Consider the following 18,645-nt stretch of genomic DNA (forward strand, 5'->3'; position numbering starts at 1 on the left):
ACCACCTGTCTTCCTTGTATTTCCTTGGTTTCTGGAAGGATTGCCAGGATACTGAAGAAATACCAGATTAATACCATCCATAAACCTGTAAGGAAGCTCAAATCACAGTTTACGTGGGTCAAAGATGACCTGGACTCAGGTTGGTTGGTGTTTACAGGATTCCCTGTGAACGTGGGGCAGCGTATATCGGCCAGACAGGACACATGGTGGAAACCCACATAAAGGAGCACAGGAGGTGTATCTGTTTGGGTTACCCGGAGAAATCGGTGGTAGTAGAACACTGCATTCGCAATGGCCACGCCAATGGCTTTTGGGACCGCCTAGTGAAGGAAGCCATTGGTCAGTCTTCATCCAATCAGGAGGGACAGACGACGGGTATAAATACCACTGGATTAGACACGCCCAGGCATCATCCCTGAAGAAGATGGCAGAGTTTGTCATTGAAATGTTGGTCAAAATCGATAATTGTACCCGGCTGGAAGCCCGAGATGAGCTTATTCATCATATACGCCAGGAAAACACTATATCCTTTATTACTGACAGTCAATTCATTTGTAATCAAGTGTTATCCACTTGATAAGTGTTGAACAAATTTTTATCTCAATTACAAAAAACTCATAGTTAAATCATCTGGATTGCAACACATTAATGTTCATGTAACAGATCTGCAGGAGGATGTTAGCAGGTCAAGCAGCATCTGTGGGGAAAGGAACTGTCAACATTCAGGTCGAAACCCTGCCTCAGAACTGAGAATGGCGAGGATAGATGGCCAGTATGAGGAGGAGAAGTGGAGTGCTGCGACAGAAGCCTAAGGTGATTGCTGGTCTAAAGAGGGGTAAATGAAATCAGGCAAGTTACATTAGGCTGTGGAGATGGAGGGGAGGTGGGGCTGGGAGACAGTATCAAGTGGATGATAGCTGGAGGAGAGAAAGAGATGTGGGGGAAGAAGTGTGCTAAGTTTGGAATCGGTTGCAGGGAGCAAAGCAGAAACCCAGGGCCACCAGTGCTGAACTCTGATAAGTAAATACACTCAGTGGCCACTTTATTACGTACCTCTTGTGCCTATAAAATGGTCACTGAGTGTGTGTTTATGGTCCTCAGCTGCTGTTCAAGATTCGATGTGCATTCAGAGATGCTCTTCTACACACCGCTGTTGTAACGTGTGATTATTTGGGTTGCTGTTGCCTTCAGCTTGAACCAGTCTGATCATTCTCCTCCGACCTCTCATTCACAAGGCGTTTTCACCCACAGAACTGCTGCTTACTGGATGTTTATTGTTTTTCACACCATTCTCTGTAAAATCTAGTGCGTGAAAATCCCAGGAGATCAACAGTTTCTGAGATACTCAAACCCACCCTGTCTGGCACCAATAATTATTCCTCGGTCAAAGTCACTTGGATCACATTTCTTCCCCATGCTGATGTTTGGTCTGAACAACAACTGAACCTCTTGACCATGTCTGCATGCGTTGAGTTGCTGTCCCACGACTGGCTGATTAGATATTTACATGAATGACCTGGTGTACAGATGTACCCTATAAAGTGGCCACTGAGTGTACAATTATTGTTTATGTGAGACTTCATAATGAGTTTGACATACAGGGTTCTCCCCCATAGAAATGTTGAGCAGACAGACGTGTTTGCGAATACCATATATTGTACCCTCTTCCTCTTTTTAATTCCTTTTTTCCATTCTTGTGTCAGGCTTGGACTGGAGAGAAGTACCACAGCTAAAGAAGCTCTGCATGTTATCACCTCCCTGGTGGAACGACACGGTCAGGGAGGGAACTGCAAGGAGTCCCTGGAAGCATTCAGTTACTATAATACGTTTCTACTTGTGGACCGGAGAGAGGCCTGGGTGCTGGAGACCTCTGGGAGATACTGGGCTGCTCAACAAATTACAGGTTAACCGTGCTGAAAGAATTGAAAAACAATTTGAGAGTGTTCTTTGTCAATTGAGTGCTGTAGTCCACAGTTGTCACATTGTGGTGACTTCTAGTCACTGCACCAAAGCAAAACTCCAATATATTTCACAACCAAATACGTAATTCATTTCTGAGTAACGCACACAAAATGCTAGAGGAACTCAGCAGGTCAGGCAGCATCCATGGAAAGGAATAATGAGCTAATGTTTCAGGCTGAGGTTCTTCATCTAGACTTCCATAGATGTTGCCTGACCTGCTGAGTTCCATCAGCATTTCACATGTGTGTTGCTCTAGATTTCCAGCATCTGCAATATCTGTTGTGTTCAATAATTCATTTCTGAGACTTAAATTACACAGAGCTCAGAAATGCACCTTTGACCCAGCAATCCTGTGCCAACCACCAATTAATCCCATTTTGTTCTCCCCATATTTTCTTTAACTACCTCTTCCCCCTTCCCCCAGATTCTAGAGGCAATGTTCAGTGGCTAATTAACCTGCCAAAACCACATCTTTGGATTGGGCAGAAATTGAGGCAGAAACCCACACAGACACAGGGAGAATGTACAAACTACTCACAGACTGCACTGGATATCGTTATTTGTTGCTATGAGGCAACATATCTACTAGCTGCACTACTAGTAATGGGATATGTAAGCCTTTCTTCTAGCTACTTTGTTTTAAAAAACAAGTGTAATACAGGATTGCCAATACTGGATCAGTGATGACTTCAAGTATAAATTTGCCCAAATACTTGTGTCAGATGGCCTGATTAAAATAACTAAATTAATGAAATGAAAATAAATTATTTTCCTTACATTGGTTACATAAGACTAAGTCACTTGGCCTCCCTTCCATCTTTAATGCAATATATTTTTCATCTAGTTCTCCTGTTAGAATGTAAAACAATCTGTAATATGCAGCACAACACACAGAAGATGGTGGAGGAACTCAGCAGGTCATGCAGCATCAATGGAGAGGAATAAGCAAACTTCTGGCTTCTTCCCTCTTCCTTTCCAGTCTGGATGAAGGGTCTCACTCAAACATTGACTGTTTATTCCTCTACAAAGATGCTGCCTGACTTGCAGAGTTCATTCAGCATTTTGCATGTGTTGCTCTGGATTTCCAGCATCTGCAAAATCTCTTATGTCTGCAATATCCTGTAGTCCATTGTTCCTTCAAATACCTGACCCACCAAGTGATCTTTGATAATCTGAGAGTAAACTGGGAAAGAAGTGTGATTTAATGATTTAGCTACATACTGTTAGTTAAATCAAATCCCTTTTGAATTTGTTCTAAGCCTTTAGGATTTGGAAATACCTTCGAATTGTTTCTTAGTCATTCAAAACTGCAATGTTAGGAACACATTGGTGCTGTTTGATCACAGTGTGGTAAATTTAGTATCTTGGTGTCAAAGCCAGAAACTATGGAGTTGGGTTTGCAGAAACAAGGTACTCATTGCTGACCATAACCTGCCGAACTTCCAGTTGCCAGGAGATTTATTTCTGATAACCAGCTCTCCTCCAGTGAAATCACTTCCCTGGATATACACTTTTATAATTGTGATCTTCCAGTGGGATTATTCATCTTTTCTTATTACTTGTGCACCATCTAAAATGAAACATTGAGTAGTGATGCTATACATAGACACATGGATTCAGTCTATATTTTTCATTCTCTGGAATTGGGAAATTATACTCTAACTGCAGGAAAGTTGATTTCTAGTCTGTGATTAAACCAACTAGTCCTCATAAGGGTTCTCGTAAATGCCTTAAGTGCCCTGCTCTGTAACTGATCTTTGTATTAATTGACCTTGAGTTTCAGTCGAATTGATATTGGCACGCCTATCAGTGCATTCCATGCACCAAACACTGCGTGCGTGTAAAAAAAATCAACCTCCAACATCTCTCCACCCCCCCCCCCCCCCCAACATATTCTCCTCCAAACACCTAAAAGTATTAGCATTTCTGCCCTGGGAAATAGTTTCTAGCTATCCTTTCGATCTGTGCCTCTTATCTTATACACTCTACATTCTCCATCTCTGACACCCCCCCTCCTTTCTTGATCTCTCCCTCCATCTCTGGAGACAAACTCTCAACCAACATCATTTATAAACCTATTGATTCCCATGGTTATCTCAACTATACTAACTCTTCCCACTCTATCTCCTGTAAAGATACTATTCCCTTTTCTCAGTTTCTTCGCCTCCACCGCATCTGTTCTCAGGATGTGGCTTTTGATTCCAGGATATCAGGGATGTCCTCCTCCTTGAAAGAACGGGGTTTCCCTCCCTCTCCTATTGATACTGCCCTCACCTGCATTTCCTCCATTTCCAGTACGTCTGCACTCACTCCATCTTCCCACTGCTGTAATAGTGGTGCTGTGAGAATTACATTCCTGGACTTCTCTAGTGCTTTTAACACCATCCAGCCCAAGATCTTAAGGCACAAACTAACGGAGATGGGAGTAGACTCTCACATGGTGGATTGGATAGTGGACTACTTGACAGATAGACCTCAGTATGTGCGGTTGGGAGACTGTAGGTCTGACACGGTGGTCAGCAGCACAGGAGCGCCGCAGGGGACCGTGCTCTCTCCGGTCCTGTTCACCCTGTACACATCAGACTTCCAATATAACTCGGAGTCCTGCCATGTGCAGAAGTTCGCTGATGACACGGCCATAGTGGGGTGTGTCAGGAATGGACAGGAGGAGGAGTATAGGAAACTGATACAGGACTTTGTGATATGGTGCAACTCAACCTACCTGCATCTCAATATCACCAAGACCAAGGAGATGGTGGTGGACTTTAGGAGATCTAGGCCTCATATGGAGCCAGTGATCATTAATGGAGAATGTGTGGAGCAGGTTAAGACCTACAAGTATCTGGGAGTACAGTTAGACGAGAAGCTAGACTGGACTGCCAACACAGATGCCTTGTGCAGGAAGGCACAGAGTCGACTGTACTTCCTAAGAAGGTTGGCGTCATTCAATGTCTGTAGTGAGATGCTGAAGATGTTCTATAGGTCAGTTGTGGAGAGCGCCCTCTTCTTTGTGGTGGCGTGTTGGGGAGGCAGCATTAAGAAGAGGGACGCCTCACGTCTTAATAAGCTGGTAAGGAAGGCGGGCTCTGTCGTGGGCAAAGTACTGGAGAGTTTAACATCGGTAGCTGAGCGAAGGGCGCTGAGTAGGCTACGGTCAATTATGGAAAACTCTGAACATCCTCTACATAGCACCATCCAGAGACAGAGAAGCAGTTTCAGCGACAGGTTACTATCGATGCAATGCTCCTCAGACAGGATGAAGAGGTCAATACTCCCCAATGCCATTAGGCTTTACAATTCAACCGCCAGGACTTAAGAACTTTTTAAAAGCTATTATTAATGCTTTTTGAGATAGTGATTTAGATGCATATCATATTTTTTACTGAGTTAAGTATTGTATGTAATTAGTTTTGCTACAACAAGTGTATGGGACATTGGAAAAAAAGTTGAATTTCCCCATGGGGATGAATAAAGTATCTATCTATCTATCTAGTGATAGAGACCCTCTTGTCTTCACCTACATCCCCATCAGCCTCTGCATCCAGCACATCATTCTCCACAACTTCTGCTATCTGCAAAGGGATCCTACCACTAAGCATATTTCTTAACCTTCCCCGACCACCCCCCCCCCCCTCAATTTCCACAGAGATCGCTCCCTCTGCGATTCCCTTGTCCATTCATCCCTCCCCACTAATCTTCCTCCCGGCACTTATCCCTGCAAGTGGCCTAAGTGCTACACCTGCCCATACACCTCCTCCCTCACCTCCATTCAGGGCCCCAAACAGTCCTTCCAGGTGAGGCAACACTTCACCTGCAAATTTGCTGGGGTTATCTATTGTGTTCGGTGCTCCCAATGCAGCCTCCTCTACATAGGTGAGACCCATCATAAATTGGGGGACTATGTCATCGAGCACCTCCGCACTATCCACCAGAAGCAGGACTTCCTGGTGGCCAAACGTTTTAATTCCGATTCCCATTCCTGTTCTGACTTGTTGATCCGTGGCCTCCTCTTATGCCAAGAGGAGGCAACCCTCAGGGTGGAGGAGCAACACCTTATACCCAGACAGAGTACCCTCCAACCGATGGCATGAATATTGATCTCTCCTTCCAGAGAACAAATTCTCCCGCACCCCCCCCCCCCCCCATTCCCCACTCTGACTTTTCACTTCTTCTCATCTGCCTATTATTCTACTATTTCCTCCTGGGTTTCCTCCTCCCCTTTCTCCTACTGTCCACTCTCCTCTCATATCAGATCCCTCCTTCTCCAGAGCTTGACCTTTCCCACTCACCTGGCTTCACCTATCACCTTCCAGCCCACCTCTCTCCTCTCCCCTCATCTTTTCATTCTGGCATCTTTCTTTCCCCCCCCCCCCCCCCTTCTATCTCAGTCTTGAAGAAAGGTCTCAGCCTGAAACATCAACTGTTTACTCTTTTCCATAGACGCTACCTGACCTGCTGGATTCCTCCAGCATTTTGTGTGTTGCTCTGGATTTCCAGCTTCTGCAGATTTTCTCATGTTTGTGATTTGGATCTCCATAAAGTTATCTTTTATCCTCCTCCTCTCCAAAAAGAAAACTCCTAGCTTCTCAACCTGTCCTCTAGCTGTTCATGCCTCAATGAGTATGTACGCATGTCAGTTAAAACAGGGAATGCCAGATACATGTGCCAGCTGAGGCAGCATCTGTGGAAAGAGAAACGCTCAACATTTCACTGAACCCCTTTTATTCTGTTTCCACAGATCCTGCCTGACCTGAGCATCTCCTGCATTTTGTGTTTCTATTTCAGGTTTCTAACACTGGCATTTTGTTTTGATTTTCATCCGATAAGCTATGCTGCCTTGGATTAAATGAAATGCTCTCTTTAAAAAGGTCACTGCTGAAGAATTAACCATTTGATTGTTTTAATCAGAGTGTTGTTGACACTTGCAGTAATATTCACAGTATGACTGAAGAAAGATTTGAGACAAAGTTAATTCAGTATTACAGTCTGTATACACCCACAAGAGAGTACCCAGTTCCTTTAAGCTCCTATGCTTTTTATATTTAACAGAAGGTGCCAAAAATATCTCAAATCAGCTGACCATCACCACAGAGATCAACGAGGAGCACCCTGACCTTCGGAATTACGCCCAGAGTCAAAGATGGTGGGACGGTGAGGGAGACTTCAACTTCTCACAGGTTTTCTCTCCAACGAACCCACCAGTGAGAATGGAGGCTGCAAAGGCTCGTTACTCTGGAGGCCAGGAGCTGCTTCGTAAGCAAGAAGGTGAATAAGAACCCAAGAAACAGTTGGCTATTGCATGTTCGAATATCAGGAAAGTGAGGTCAAATTAGAGCTTTGATCATTTGGAAACGCATTTATTGGGGCTCCAAGTTTTGTACACAGCAACATGGAATCAAGTTCAAGTCTAATTTTAATTGTCATTCAACCAAACGTGTATTTTAATTGTCATTCAACCAAACAGTTGAATGAAACAGTGTTCCTTCCAGGGCTAAGGTGCAAAACAGTATATACAGTCACAAAAAATAATCATAAGCATTTGAGTGGCATAGATGGTGCATGGGGTGTTGTCCTGAAGCCACGTTTCTGCAAAAATAAGTACACAGCAGTTCCTCATTTCACGCTGGTTCAACAGACAAAAGCGACACTGGAGAGCAGTACTGACGGGAGGGGCCAGACCCCAACCCAGCATGGATAATATTTCCAGTATGCTCGTCGCATCTCTATTCTGTCCCACATTGCCTCTGGTGCCTCCTTGCATGGGTGGCTATAACAGGTGACGTTGTGGCATCAGGGCCTTTAATCACAAGAAAAACATTTAAGGCGCACATTTGCACCATTTGTTGGACTCGGAGACACCGCTGCAACAAAGCACACCACCATCTTACCAGAATTTCTGCAATGTCTCTTATCATCTATGAGGAAAATAGAATTCTAACTAAACAAAAGAAAAAGCACAAAAAATGCTGGAAATATTCAGGCTGTATCTGTTAGAAGAGAAACAGAGGTAGCGGACCTACATCAAAATCTCAACCTACATGACTCTTTTTTTAAAAACTTTTTTTATTGTGTTTTCAAATAGTTACAGAATAAAAGTGTGTGAAAAAGAAAATATGTGTTACCCATCCCCCCTCCCCTTAACCCCTCCCCCCTAACATCCCTATTGAAAAAAAGAAGAAAGAAAGAAAGAAAAAAAGGAATGCCTGGATATTGGAAGATCCCCACATGCTCCACGGAGTTCGTAATAACTTTAGTATATATATTTATTTCTTTCCCCAAGTAACCAATTATTTCATCTTCGGAGCACCTATATATTTAATCCTATCTTGTAAATAAGGGTGCCAAATTTTCAAAAATGTTTCATATTTATCTCTTAAATTATAAGTAATTTTTTCAAGTGGAATACAGCCATAAATTTCTTTCTTCCAACGATCTATACTTAAATATGTATCCGATTTCCAAGTAACTGCAATAGCTTTTTTGGCTACTGCCAATGCAATTTTTATAAATTCTTTCTGATATTTATTCAATTTGGATATCGGTTTTATCCCTTCAATATCACCTAGTAAAAGTAATATTGGATTATGTGGAAGTTGTATTCCAATAATTTGTTCCAATAAAACTCTTAAATATGTCCAAAAAGGTTGAATTTTAGAACAAGACCAAGTAGAATGTAAAAAAGTACCAATTTCTTGGTAACCTACATGACTCTTGACAAACTGTGTCTGCCTTAGCTGAAACATTGACTCCTTTTTCCACAGATGCAGCCTGACCTGCTGAGAATTTCCAGCATTTTGTGTTTTTTTTGTTCTGGCTAAACTGCTCTACAAAAGTGGTTATGGTTCAAAACTAACTTTCTGAGATTGGGTTTGAGGAGATCCAAGTGTGAGTGCAAGGGATGACCCAGGAACAGCATTGATGATGAGTTACACACACAAAATACTGGAGGAACTCAGCAGGCCAGGCAGCATCTATGGAAAAATGTATAGTTGACATTTTGGGCCGAAATCCTTCAGCAGGACACTGAGACTTGAGTCCTGCTGAAGGGTTTCAGCCCAAAACGTCAACTGTACTTTTTTTCCATAGATGCTGCCTGGCTTGCTGAGTTCCTCCAGTATTTTGTGTGTGTTGCTCAGATTTCCAGCATCTGCAGATTTTCTCTTGATTGCTTGCAGTGCATTCTTTAGACTCTGATCAAACCTTTCCACCAAGCCATTGGTAGCTGGGTGTAGGGTGCAGATGTAATATGTCTTATTCCATTCATTTTCAGGAAAGACTGAAATTGTTCCACAACAAACGGTGAGCCATTGTCACTGACTAAATGTTCTGTAACACCAGACTTTGAGAAAAGTCTTCTTGGCACATCAACAGTGTGCAAGGCTGTAGTGGAGTCTATTGGGAAAACTTCTGGCCATTTTGTAGCTGCATCCACTACTACCAAAACACTTGTGCTCATGAATGGTCTGGAAAAATCCACATGAATCCTCTGCCAGGGCAATGCAGACCATTCCCAGAGATGGAGAGCGCTGTTCTTGGCATGCTGAAGAGTGCATGGCAAGCTGCTTGATCTGCTGATCTACCCCAGATCATCAGACAGAGCTTCACGCCAACACTTTCATTTTGACCAGGCCTATATGACCGGCATGTATCTTTTCCGACACTTTAGCTCTCAGCTTGGATGATACAACAACTCTCAAGCCCCACATAAGGCAACCCCTGTCAAGGGCAAGTTCATCTCCGTGCTGTTAAAAATTGTGGAACTGGAATTTCTGCTGCACATTCCAGCCACTTTTGGTGGCCATGTGGACCTGAGACAATGTGGGATCTTTTCTAGTTTCCCTTTGGATCATCTCTGCCGTAACAGGGAGACTATTGATTTGCATTAGGGAGAATACGTCAAGAAGAGTGTCTCTTTTGTAAATTGTTCAGGTATTTCCTTTTCCAAGGGTAAACGGGACAATCCATGATTAGTTGTTCTCTTGAATTCGATCTTGTAATTGTGTCCTCCAAGAAACAGAGCCCACCTCTGCATTTGTGCTGCTGCTGTGAATTGAAAATGGACTCTAGTGTCTGATGATCAGTAATTCCCATTACTTCCCATGCAAGTAATGGTTGAAACGTTTTAAACCCCAAACCAGACTCAAGACCTCTGTCAAACTGTGCATAATTTTCCTCTGCAGCGGTAAGGGAGTGTGATGCAAAGCTATCAGGCATTCACTTCCATCACTCAAACCATGACTGCACCTCTACCATAAGGTGAGGCGTCGCAGACAAGCTTCACTGGATGAGGTAGATCATCATATGTGAGTACGGTGTCTGACTTTAACTTTACCATTCTGAAAGCCACTTCACACTCCTTTGTTCTTCCTTTTCTTCCCGATCTGCAGTAATGAGTTCAACGGGTGGAATACAGTAGCCGGGTTTGGCAGAAACCTGTTATAGTAATTGATAAATCTTAAAAAGGACCACAACTGTGACCACAACCTTGGGTCACCCACCATTGCTTGAATTTTCTCAGCATGCTTGTGTAATCTTTGTGCGTCAGTGGTGTGACCACAGTAAGTGATGCTTGGTTTAAATAATTTACACTAGTCGTGTCATGCTCTGAGCCATAATCTTATTGTTTTAACACCATCTTGAGATTTTGGAGATGTTCCTTGTCATCCTCAAGTACCTGAGCCTTGAGTACCTGAACAGCCTTGCAGCACCTGGTCCGTAGCTTACTGTCAGAGTGCAGGTGCAGATGCTACTCTAAAAATAAGCCTATTATAGCGATAAAGCCATTTGTTGTGTTTATGGTGAGAAACACTTTGGACTCTGCTTCCATTTCCATCTGTAGGGAGACCTCAGCTAGATCTACTTTGCGGAAGTGTTTTCCTCCAGAAAGGTTTGCAAATATATCCACTATCCTTGGCAGAGGCTATCGATCTACTTTCAGTACTGGGTTGATGGTGACCTTAAAGTCACCACAGATCCTGACAGACCCATTCTTCTTACCTACTGGGACCACTGGCGTTGCCCATGGGCTCCACTCAGCCTTGAAAAGAATTCCTTCAGCCTCCCTGTGATCTAGCTCACTGGCTACTTTATCACCGATGGTATAAGGAACAGGACAGGCTTTGTAAAACTTGTGTGTGGCATTTTTATTTAACACTAATTTACCCTTGATATGTTTTTGAGTTTTCCAATGCCATCCCTGAACACTGCTGTGGGATCATCCAGTACCTTTCTTAATCCACTTTCAATTGACTCTATTGCAGGGAGTGTGGCATGCGAATGATGAATGGATCTTCGATCAAGTTGTAGTTATCTCAGCCAGGATCCCACAATGCTGGTCCTTCTGTTTTTACTGCATACAAGCCCAATGTGGTTTGTTGGATGTTCCATTTCATTGTTACAAATGTCATTCCCACAGGAGTTATCTATTCCCCAGTATAAGTTCTTAGCTGGATATCAGTCAGCTTCAGTTTGGTATCTTTGAAATTCTGCTTAAACTCATTTTGTGGAACAACTGAAACAGCTGAGCCTGTGTCTAATTCCATTTTAATTAATTTGCTGTTCATTTTTGGTGTAAGCCATATTGCTTTTCTATTGTTAGTTTTCACATTATAAAACTCAAGGCTACCCAGTCCTGTGTCATTCCCATCATTATCAGATTTTTCATCAACAACATGCAGATTAGTGTTCTTTTTGAAACTACAACTTGACTTTTTATCTTTATCTCTTCCCTGTGCAGTCTATATATTTTGTCTGCCCGACATGCTCTTTGAATGTGTTCTACTTTGTTGGATTTTCTGCAAGTTTCACCCATAAACCTGCATAGTTATGGTGAATATGATCCCCTGCCACAACGGCAACAGAATTTGTTCAGCCAGGCAGGTTTCTGTTTAGATGTTGCAATTTTGTTCACGCTCACTTTCATTCCTGACAGTGACTCATTTGTGTCTCTGGCTGCTGTTTCCATTGATATAGGGATTTCAGCACCTCTTTTTAATGTAAGTTGAGCTTCAGTTAGAGCTGATTTTGAATGCTTTCTTGTAAGATTCCACAAACTAAATGATCTCTTAGTGCATCATTAAGCCCATTACTGAACTGACAATGCTCAGACAATTTCTTCAATTCAGCAATGTAAGCTGAAATGGACTCCCTTTTGATTCCGCTTATGAAACCTAATGTGTTCTGCAATCAGCAATGGTTTTGGTTCTAAATGTTCCTGTATTACGTTCATGGTATCAGCAAAGCTCATTTCAGCTGATTTAGTTGTAGCAGTTAAACTCCTAAGCAAGCTGTATGCTTTTCCACCCAATGCACTCATTTCTTAGCGGCTATTCCTTTTGCTTAAAAATACTGCTTAATTCGTTCAGTATACACCATCCAGTTATATTGTGCAATCAAATGCATCTATCTTTCTGATGTAATCAGCCATTTCTGCTTTTTTAAATTTATTATTATCATCTGGTACTCATTGTTTGTGAACCTCTGGCCATGCATCTTGCTTGTTAATTTTGTCTGTTTTCTGCTTTTTTATTAACTTCACTGTCCCTCTCTCCTTCCAAAGAAACACGTGCTGCACTTATTTTTTAAACTCTAATGTCTCTCTCCGCTTCTGACGGGAAAAAAACATGCTGTGCTTCAACAGGTAGGTAGTCATCTCAAGTTCATTCTAAAATTTCCTCAAAGGTTTCAAAGGTACATTTAATGTCAGAGAAATATATATAATATACATCCTTAAACGCTTTTTCTTCACAGCCATCCACGAAAACAGAGAAGTGCCCCCAAAGAATGATTGACAGTTAAATGTTAGACCCCCCCCCCAGCTCCCCTTCCTCCCGCAGGTAAGCGGCAGCAAGCAACAATCACCCCCCCTCCCCATCGGCAAAAAAAAAGTATCGGCACCCACCACCATGCAGTCAAGCGTGCAGCAAAAGCAACAGCACAGACACAGGCTTGCAGTACTCCAAAGACTACGCGTTTTCACCCGGTATTCGACATACCACAGGTTCTCTCTGTCTCCCTAATAAGGGAAAAAGAGATGTCTCCGTTTCACAGCGAGAGTGGAGACATAACAAACAGCTCACTGGTTTACAACGTTAAAAGTTCATTGTGTCGCTTTTTCCAAGCTCTGTGCCCAAAGATCTCAGGTCTCCGGGCACACAGCCAGAGATCTTCCAGCTCCCACGACACCGGTCTGTTGGAACACTGACCTTCGATCCACCCATCTCCAGACCCCCGAGATCCTAGGCCTCCAAAGGCGAGCCGAGCTCTTAGGCCACACCCTTGGCATGCTGGATAATGGCCAGTCGTGACACCCCACAAGTGGGTCCCATTCCCACAATGAACAAAGTCAGCGTGTAACTCCAGGTCAGGGTCTTCAAAAGAACCCTGAAAGGGAAAAATAAAGATATTAAAGATGGAAATAGAGCTGTTTCAGAAGATGCAAGCAAAGGAGTCGCCGTTTAGTGCCACCTTAACACCACTATTCTCATTGCTACTATTATGTTTTGTAACTCCAGAAACTAATCAGTAGGAAAATCACGGGAGCCAAGATGTGTGTGTTTAGTCTTTTTCTTTAGTGAGCTGCACACACACGGCGTGATGGCATAATGATGTATGCCATTCATGTACTTTTTGCATTTAACCCATAATGAATTATGTAAACAAACAATGCTTAATCAAACAATATATTTACAATATTACTCAGATGTTACTGAAATACTAAACACACCACCATATACTACCCTGAAATTCATTTTCTATCAGGCATTCATAATACTATAGAATAAATGAACAACTACACATTGACAAGCAAACAGTGTGCAAAAGACAAACTGCAAATACAAAAAAAACCACAAATAGTAATAAATAAATAATGTTGAGATCATGAGTTGTAAACTCCGAGAAAGTAAGTCTATAAGTTGTGGAGTCAGTCCAGAGTAGTGGTGAGTGAAGTTATCCACGCTGGTTCAGGAGCCTGTTGGTTGAAGGGTAATAACTGTTCCTGAACCTGGTTGTGTGGACCCAAGGCTTATTCTTAATTCCTTGGTCTCACTCCTCAAATTCCTAATGAAGTATAGTTGCTGGTGTACCACATATCAAACTCTGCACAGAATGAGGAAGAAGTTGGTGGGGGGGAATGGCAGCCATTGAAGTTAGGTTATAGAATATAAATAATTTTCAAATTTATCTTTAACGTAGTATTTACTCAGAATATTCGATTTTTTGATGTATAGCCACATTTCTTCATCATAACAACTATCCATCCTCTTACAGGTGGAAATGGAGGGTTAAAAATCAGATTGAATTCCTATAATCTGCTTTTTTGTACCTGCTGAAACATGAGTCAAATCTTTGGTTTATTTTCTGGTCCATCATAGGAAATGGAAGGGATGAAATGATCAATGTTTATCTTCTTTATCTACCATTCTGGAAGTCGAGTTTGCACGAATTAGTCTTGCCAATGCAGCCAGTATTTACCAGCCTTGAGAAGGTCATATGTCCCGCTTGGTGGCGCAATAATATCAGCGCCGAACTCCGGAGCGAAGGTTCCCGAGTTCAAATCCAAGTCGGGTTGAGCGTCGAGCTAGCAACTCGGCCTCGTAAAAACAAGAATAGCTTGCTACTGAAACACTGTCATGACAGTGCCCCGATAACTCCACTGCCGTGTTAAGGGCTATTCTTCTTCTTTGAGAAGGTCATGGTGAGCTATCTCTTTGAACCACTACAGTCCACACAGTGGATGAACTCCCAGAGCAAGATTAGGGAGGGGCTTTCCTGGACATTGACCAGCAATAATAAAAGATAGTGATACCTTTCCCAGTTGTCACGGTACATGGGTTGAAGTGAAGGTGCTCGCTCCCCTGCATTTGTTGTGCGGATCAATAAACAATCTGCTGGAGGAACTCAGTGGACCGGACAGCAACTGTGGGAAGAAAAGAACTGTTGGCATTTTGGGTCAAAAGCCCTGCGTCAGGATGAGTCAGAACATTGATAGTTCCTTTCCCCTATAGTACTGCTCGAGCTCCTCCAGATTGTTTTTTGCTCCAGATTCTTGTGTCTCCTCAGTTGCCCGCGAGGCTGGGAGGTGAAGTTAAAGAAGTCTCTCTGTGTTTCTCTGCAACCATTTCGGAGCTAGGATACATTGCAGCCAAAATGTGCCAGTGGTCGAGAGCTTGATATTAATGACACTGGAGTTATTGACCAGTAAATTCCATCAATTAATGTACAACAGACCCAGATACAATGCAACGAGCTGCTTGTCTTCAGGAAACTAAAAGTTCTTTTTTTATTGTGTCACTGTAGGTAGCATTAAAGCAGAGACTATCATGGACATCTTGCGCAATAAGGAGAGTGGAATCTGCATGGACTCTGAGGCTTTCTGTACCACTGGCAGTATGGTGTCCATCCTGCCTCAAGATGATGCCTTGCCTTGTGTGCACTTCTTTACAGCAACCCCTGATCCTTCAAGGTCAATAACCCACCATTGGTAAACGCACTCAGTGCATTAAAGTGTAGTGTTGAAAGATTCTACCACTTTATCCTGGTATCTGACTGACGTCCACCTTTGTAAAGTTATACCTCTTATCAGCATTGCCTTAAAGTGAAAACTTCAAAAAAAATTATTAAGACTAAATGAGAAAATGTAAAATTGAATTCATTTTGCAATTTGTATAACAGATTAATTATATTAGAACTGACCTGATTACCTTTAATGTCTATGCTGGAGGGGTTAGAAGTGATATTAAGAAACATTTTACACACCATTATTCACATGTAGGAGGATGGTTACAATATTTTGATTATTTAATTCTTCTATCTGTGACCTTTTTCCCTTTCGTGTTTTGCAACTCTTTTATTAATAGATCTGTCTTCAAACCCTTTATCTTTATTGATGATGTAACACCGGTTTCTATGGTGATTTCTCCATCTTATGGTGAGGAGGATCCTGTCCGGAGGAAGCCGCGGTTCCAGAGCAAGCCAGATCGCAGGCATGAATTGTATAAGGCACATCAGCAAGCCAAAGCTACAATGGAGAGTGGACAGGTACTGTTGCTTTTAATTTGGGGAAAGAACTATAGCAAAACTCTGATCATAGAACCATACAACATTACAGCATAGAACCAGGCCTTTTGGCCCTTCTTGGCTGTGCCAAACCATTTTTCTGCCTAGTCCCACTGACCTGCACCTGGACCATATCCCTCCATACCCCTCTCATCCATGTACCTGTCCAAGTTTTTCTTAAATGTTACAAGTGAACCCGCATTTACCACTTCATCTGGCAGCTCATTCCACACTCCCTCCACTCTCTGAAGAAGCCCCTCCTAATGTTCCCTTTAAACTTTTCCCCCTTCACCCTTAACCCATATCCTCGGGTTTTTTCTCCCTTAGCCTCAGTGGAAAAAGCCTGCTTGCATTCACTCTATCTATAACCATCATAATTTTATATACCTCTATCAAATCTCTCCTCATTCTTCTACGCTCCAGGGAATAAAGTCCTAACCTATTCAACCTTTCTCTGTAACTCAATTTCTCAAGTCCCGGCAACATCCTTGTAAACCTTCTCTGCACTCTTTCAACCTTATTAATATCTTTCCTGTAATTCGGTGACCAAAACTGCACACAATACTCCAAATTCAGCCTCACTAATGCCATATACAACCTCATCATAACATTCCAACTCTTATACTCAATACTTTGATTTATAAAGGCCAATGTGCCAAAAGCTTTCTTTACTACCCTATCTACCTGTGACACCACTTTTAGGGAATTTTGTATCTGTATTCCCAGATCCCTCTGTTCTACTGCACTCCTCAGTGCCCTACCATTTACCTTGTATGTTCTACCTTGGTTTTTCCTTCAAAAGTGCAATACCTCACATTTGTCTGCATTAAACTCCATCTGCCATTTTTCCAGCTGGTCCAGATCCTTCTGCAAGCTTTGAAAACCTTCCTCACTGTCCACTACACCTCCAATCTTTGTATCATCAGCAAATTTGCTGATCCAATTTACCACATTATCATCCAGATCATTGATATAGATGACAAATAACAATGGACCCAGCACTGATCCCTGTGGCACACCACTAGTCACAGGCCTCCACTCAGAGAAGCAATCCTCCACTACCACTCTCTGGCTTCTCCCATTGAGCCAATATCTAATCCAATTTATTACCTCTCCATGTATACCTAGCGACTGAATCTTCCTAACTGATCTCCCATGTGGGACCTTGTCAAAGGCCTTACTGAAGTCCATGTAGACAACATCCACTGCCTTCCCTTCATCCACTTTCCTGGTAACATCCTCAAAAAACTCTTAATAGATTTGTTAAACATGACCTACCACACAAAGCCGTGTTGACTCTCCCTAATAAGTCCCTGTCTATCCAAATACTTGTAGATCCTATCTCTTAGTACTCCTTCCAATAACTGGCATCAAACTTACCAGCCTATAATTTCCCAGATTACTTTAGAGCCTTTTTTAAACAACGGAACAACATGAGCTATCCTCCAATCCTCCGACATCTCACCAATGGATACCGACATTTTGAATATATCTGCCAGGGCCCCTGCAATTTCAACACTAGTCTCCTTCAAGATCTGAGGGAATACCCTGTCAGGTCCTGGGGATTTATCTACTCTGATTTGCCTCAAGATAGCAAGCACCTCCTCCTCTTCAATCTCTATAGGTTCCATGACCTCACATCATCTTGGAACTTTGGTGTTGGATTGGCACACTCCTGTATCAATTGACTTTATTAATTCTTCAATTCTTCTTCCCTTTCAGGAGCAGGGTATACAGTTGCATGAGACAATGCAGAACCTTGAGAGGCAAGGACTACAGGCTATCAAGAACATGTTGGTTAGTGGAGCATCCTTCAACCCAGAAGAAATGGCAGATCTCTTCTTTGACTGTGTTGATACAGAGATCAAGTTTTATAAATAAACCTTCAAAGCTGTTACTTCACACATCCTGCCATAGGTACATTTTATACTCTGCTTGTTTAATCCCTTAAATGTACTTCATGTCCAGCACGGGGATGGTCCTTCAGGAGATCCTGTAGAAGTAGCTGCTAGGATGAGATGGGGGCGGTAACCTGCTCCTCTTGGCCCATCTGTTCACGATGAAGATGTACTTGGAGATATTGGTGGTCTGCTGAATCTGAGCCTCTTCAGATGGAAGATTGCAAGTTCTATCTAGGTGCAGGTGGAACAAGAGGTGTACATGATCATGTGTAGTGCACCATCTGGTACAATGGATAACAGCGTAGATAGACTTTTCTGCCTATTATAACTCTGATTTCCAACCCAAGTCTGAAGAGTCCTTGTAATTTTCATAAATTAGCAGAGACTATGCCAAACCGAGAGTTCCCTGACCAAGCCATGGTTAGACAGATAAAGAGGAAGGACAGTGCTGCTGGTGTCAAGATGTCAGACATGCTGAACTTGTCCCAAACAGTGACCCTTGCTGGTAGCATAGAAGTACAAATATCTACCCTGCAATTTTCTCCACCACTGTTTAAAATTAAAATCCATTTACTATTGCACCCAATCTGATTATGCTAAATATCTTTGCAATCTTGTTGGAGCACACTAAAATCCAGTGACTATTCCATAGAGTCATAGAACACTGCAGCCCAGAAACAGGCCCTTTGCAGGGCCGTGGTACAAATTTTAATTGAACTTTTCA

At 42.5% G+C, this 18,645-nt stretch overlaps 1 protein-coding gene across 2 annotated transcripts in view; it reads left to right on the top strand.

The window, feature by feature from the left end:
- Positions 1-18,645, top strand: part of LOC140741321 (secernin-2-like) — a 35,065-nt gene that overhangs the window by 12,500 nt on the left and 3,920 nt on the right. The window contains exons 4-8 of one of the 2 annotated variants that reach the window (XM_073071400.1): positions 1,704-1,903; positions 7,012-7,227; positions 15,262-15,427; positions 15,822-16,002; positions 17,743-17,817. In XM_073071400.1, the coding sequence (XP_072927501.1) occupies positions 1,704-1,903; positions 7,012-7,227; positions 15,262-15,427; positions 15,822-16,002; positions 17,743-17,817 (838 nt within the window). Of the gene's footprint in view, positions 1-1,703; positions 1,904-7,011; positions 7,228-15,261; positions 15,428-15,821; positions 16,003-17,742; positions 17,938-18,645 lie in introns of both variants that reach the window. The other variant, XM_073071399.1, reaches the window with a different exon arrangement.

This window comes from Hemitrygon akajei, chromosome 18, assembly GCF_048418815.1.
Source record: "Hemitrygon akajei chromosome 18, sHemAka1.3, whole genome shotgun sequence".
In the NCBI taxonomy this organism is placed as follows: domain Eukaryota; kingdom Metazoa; phylum Chordata; class Chondrichthyes; order Myliobatiformes; family Dasyatidae; genus Hemitrygon; species Hemitrygon akajei.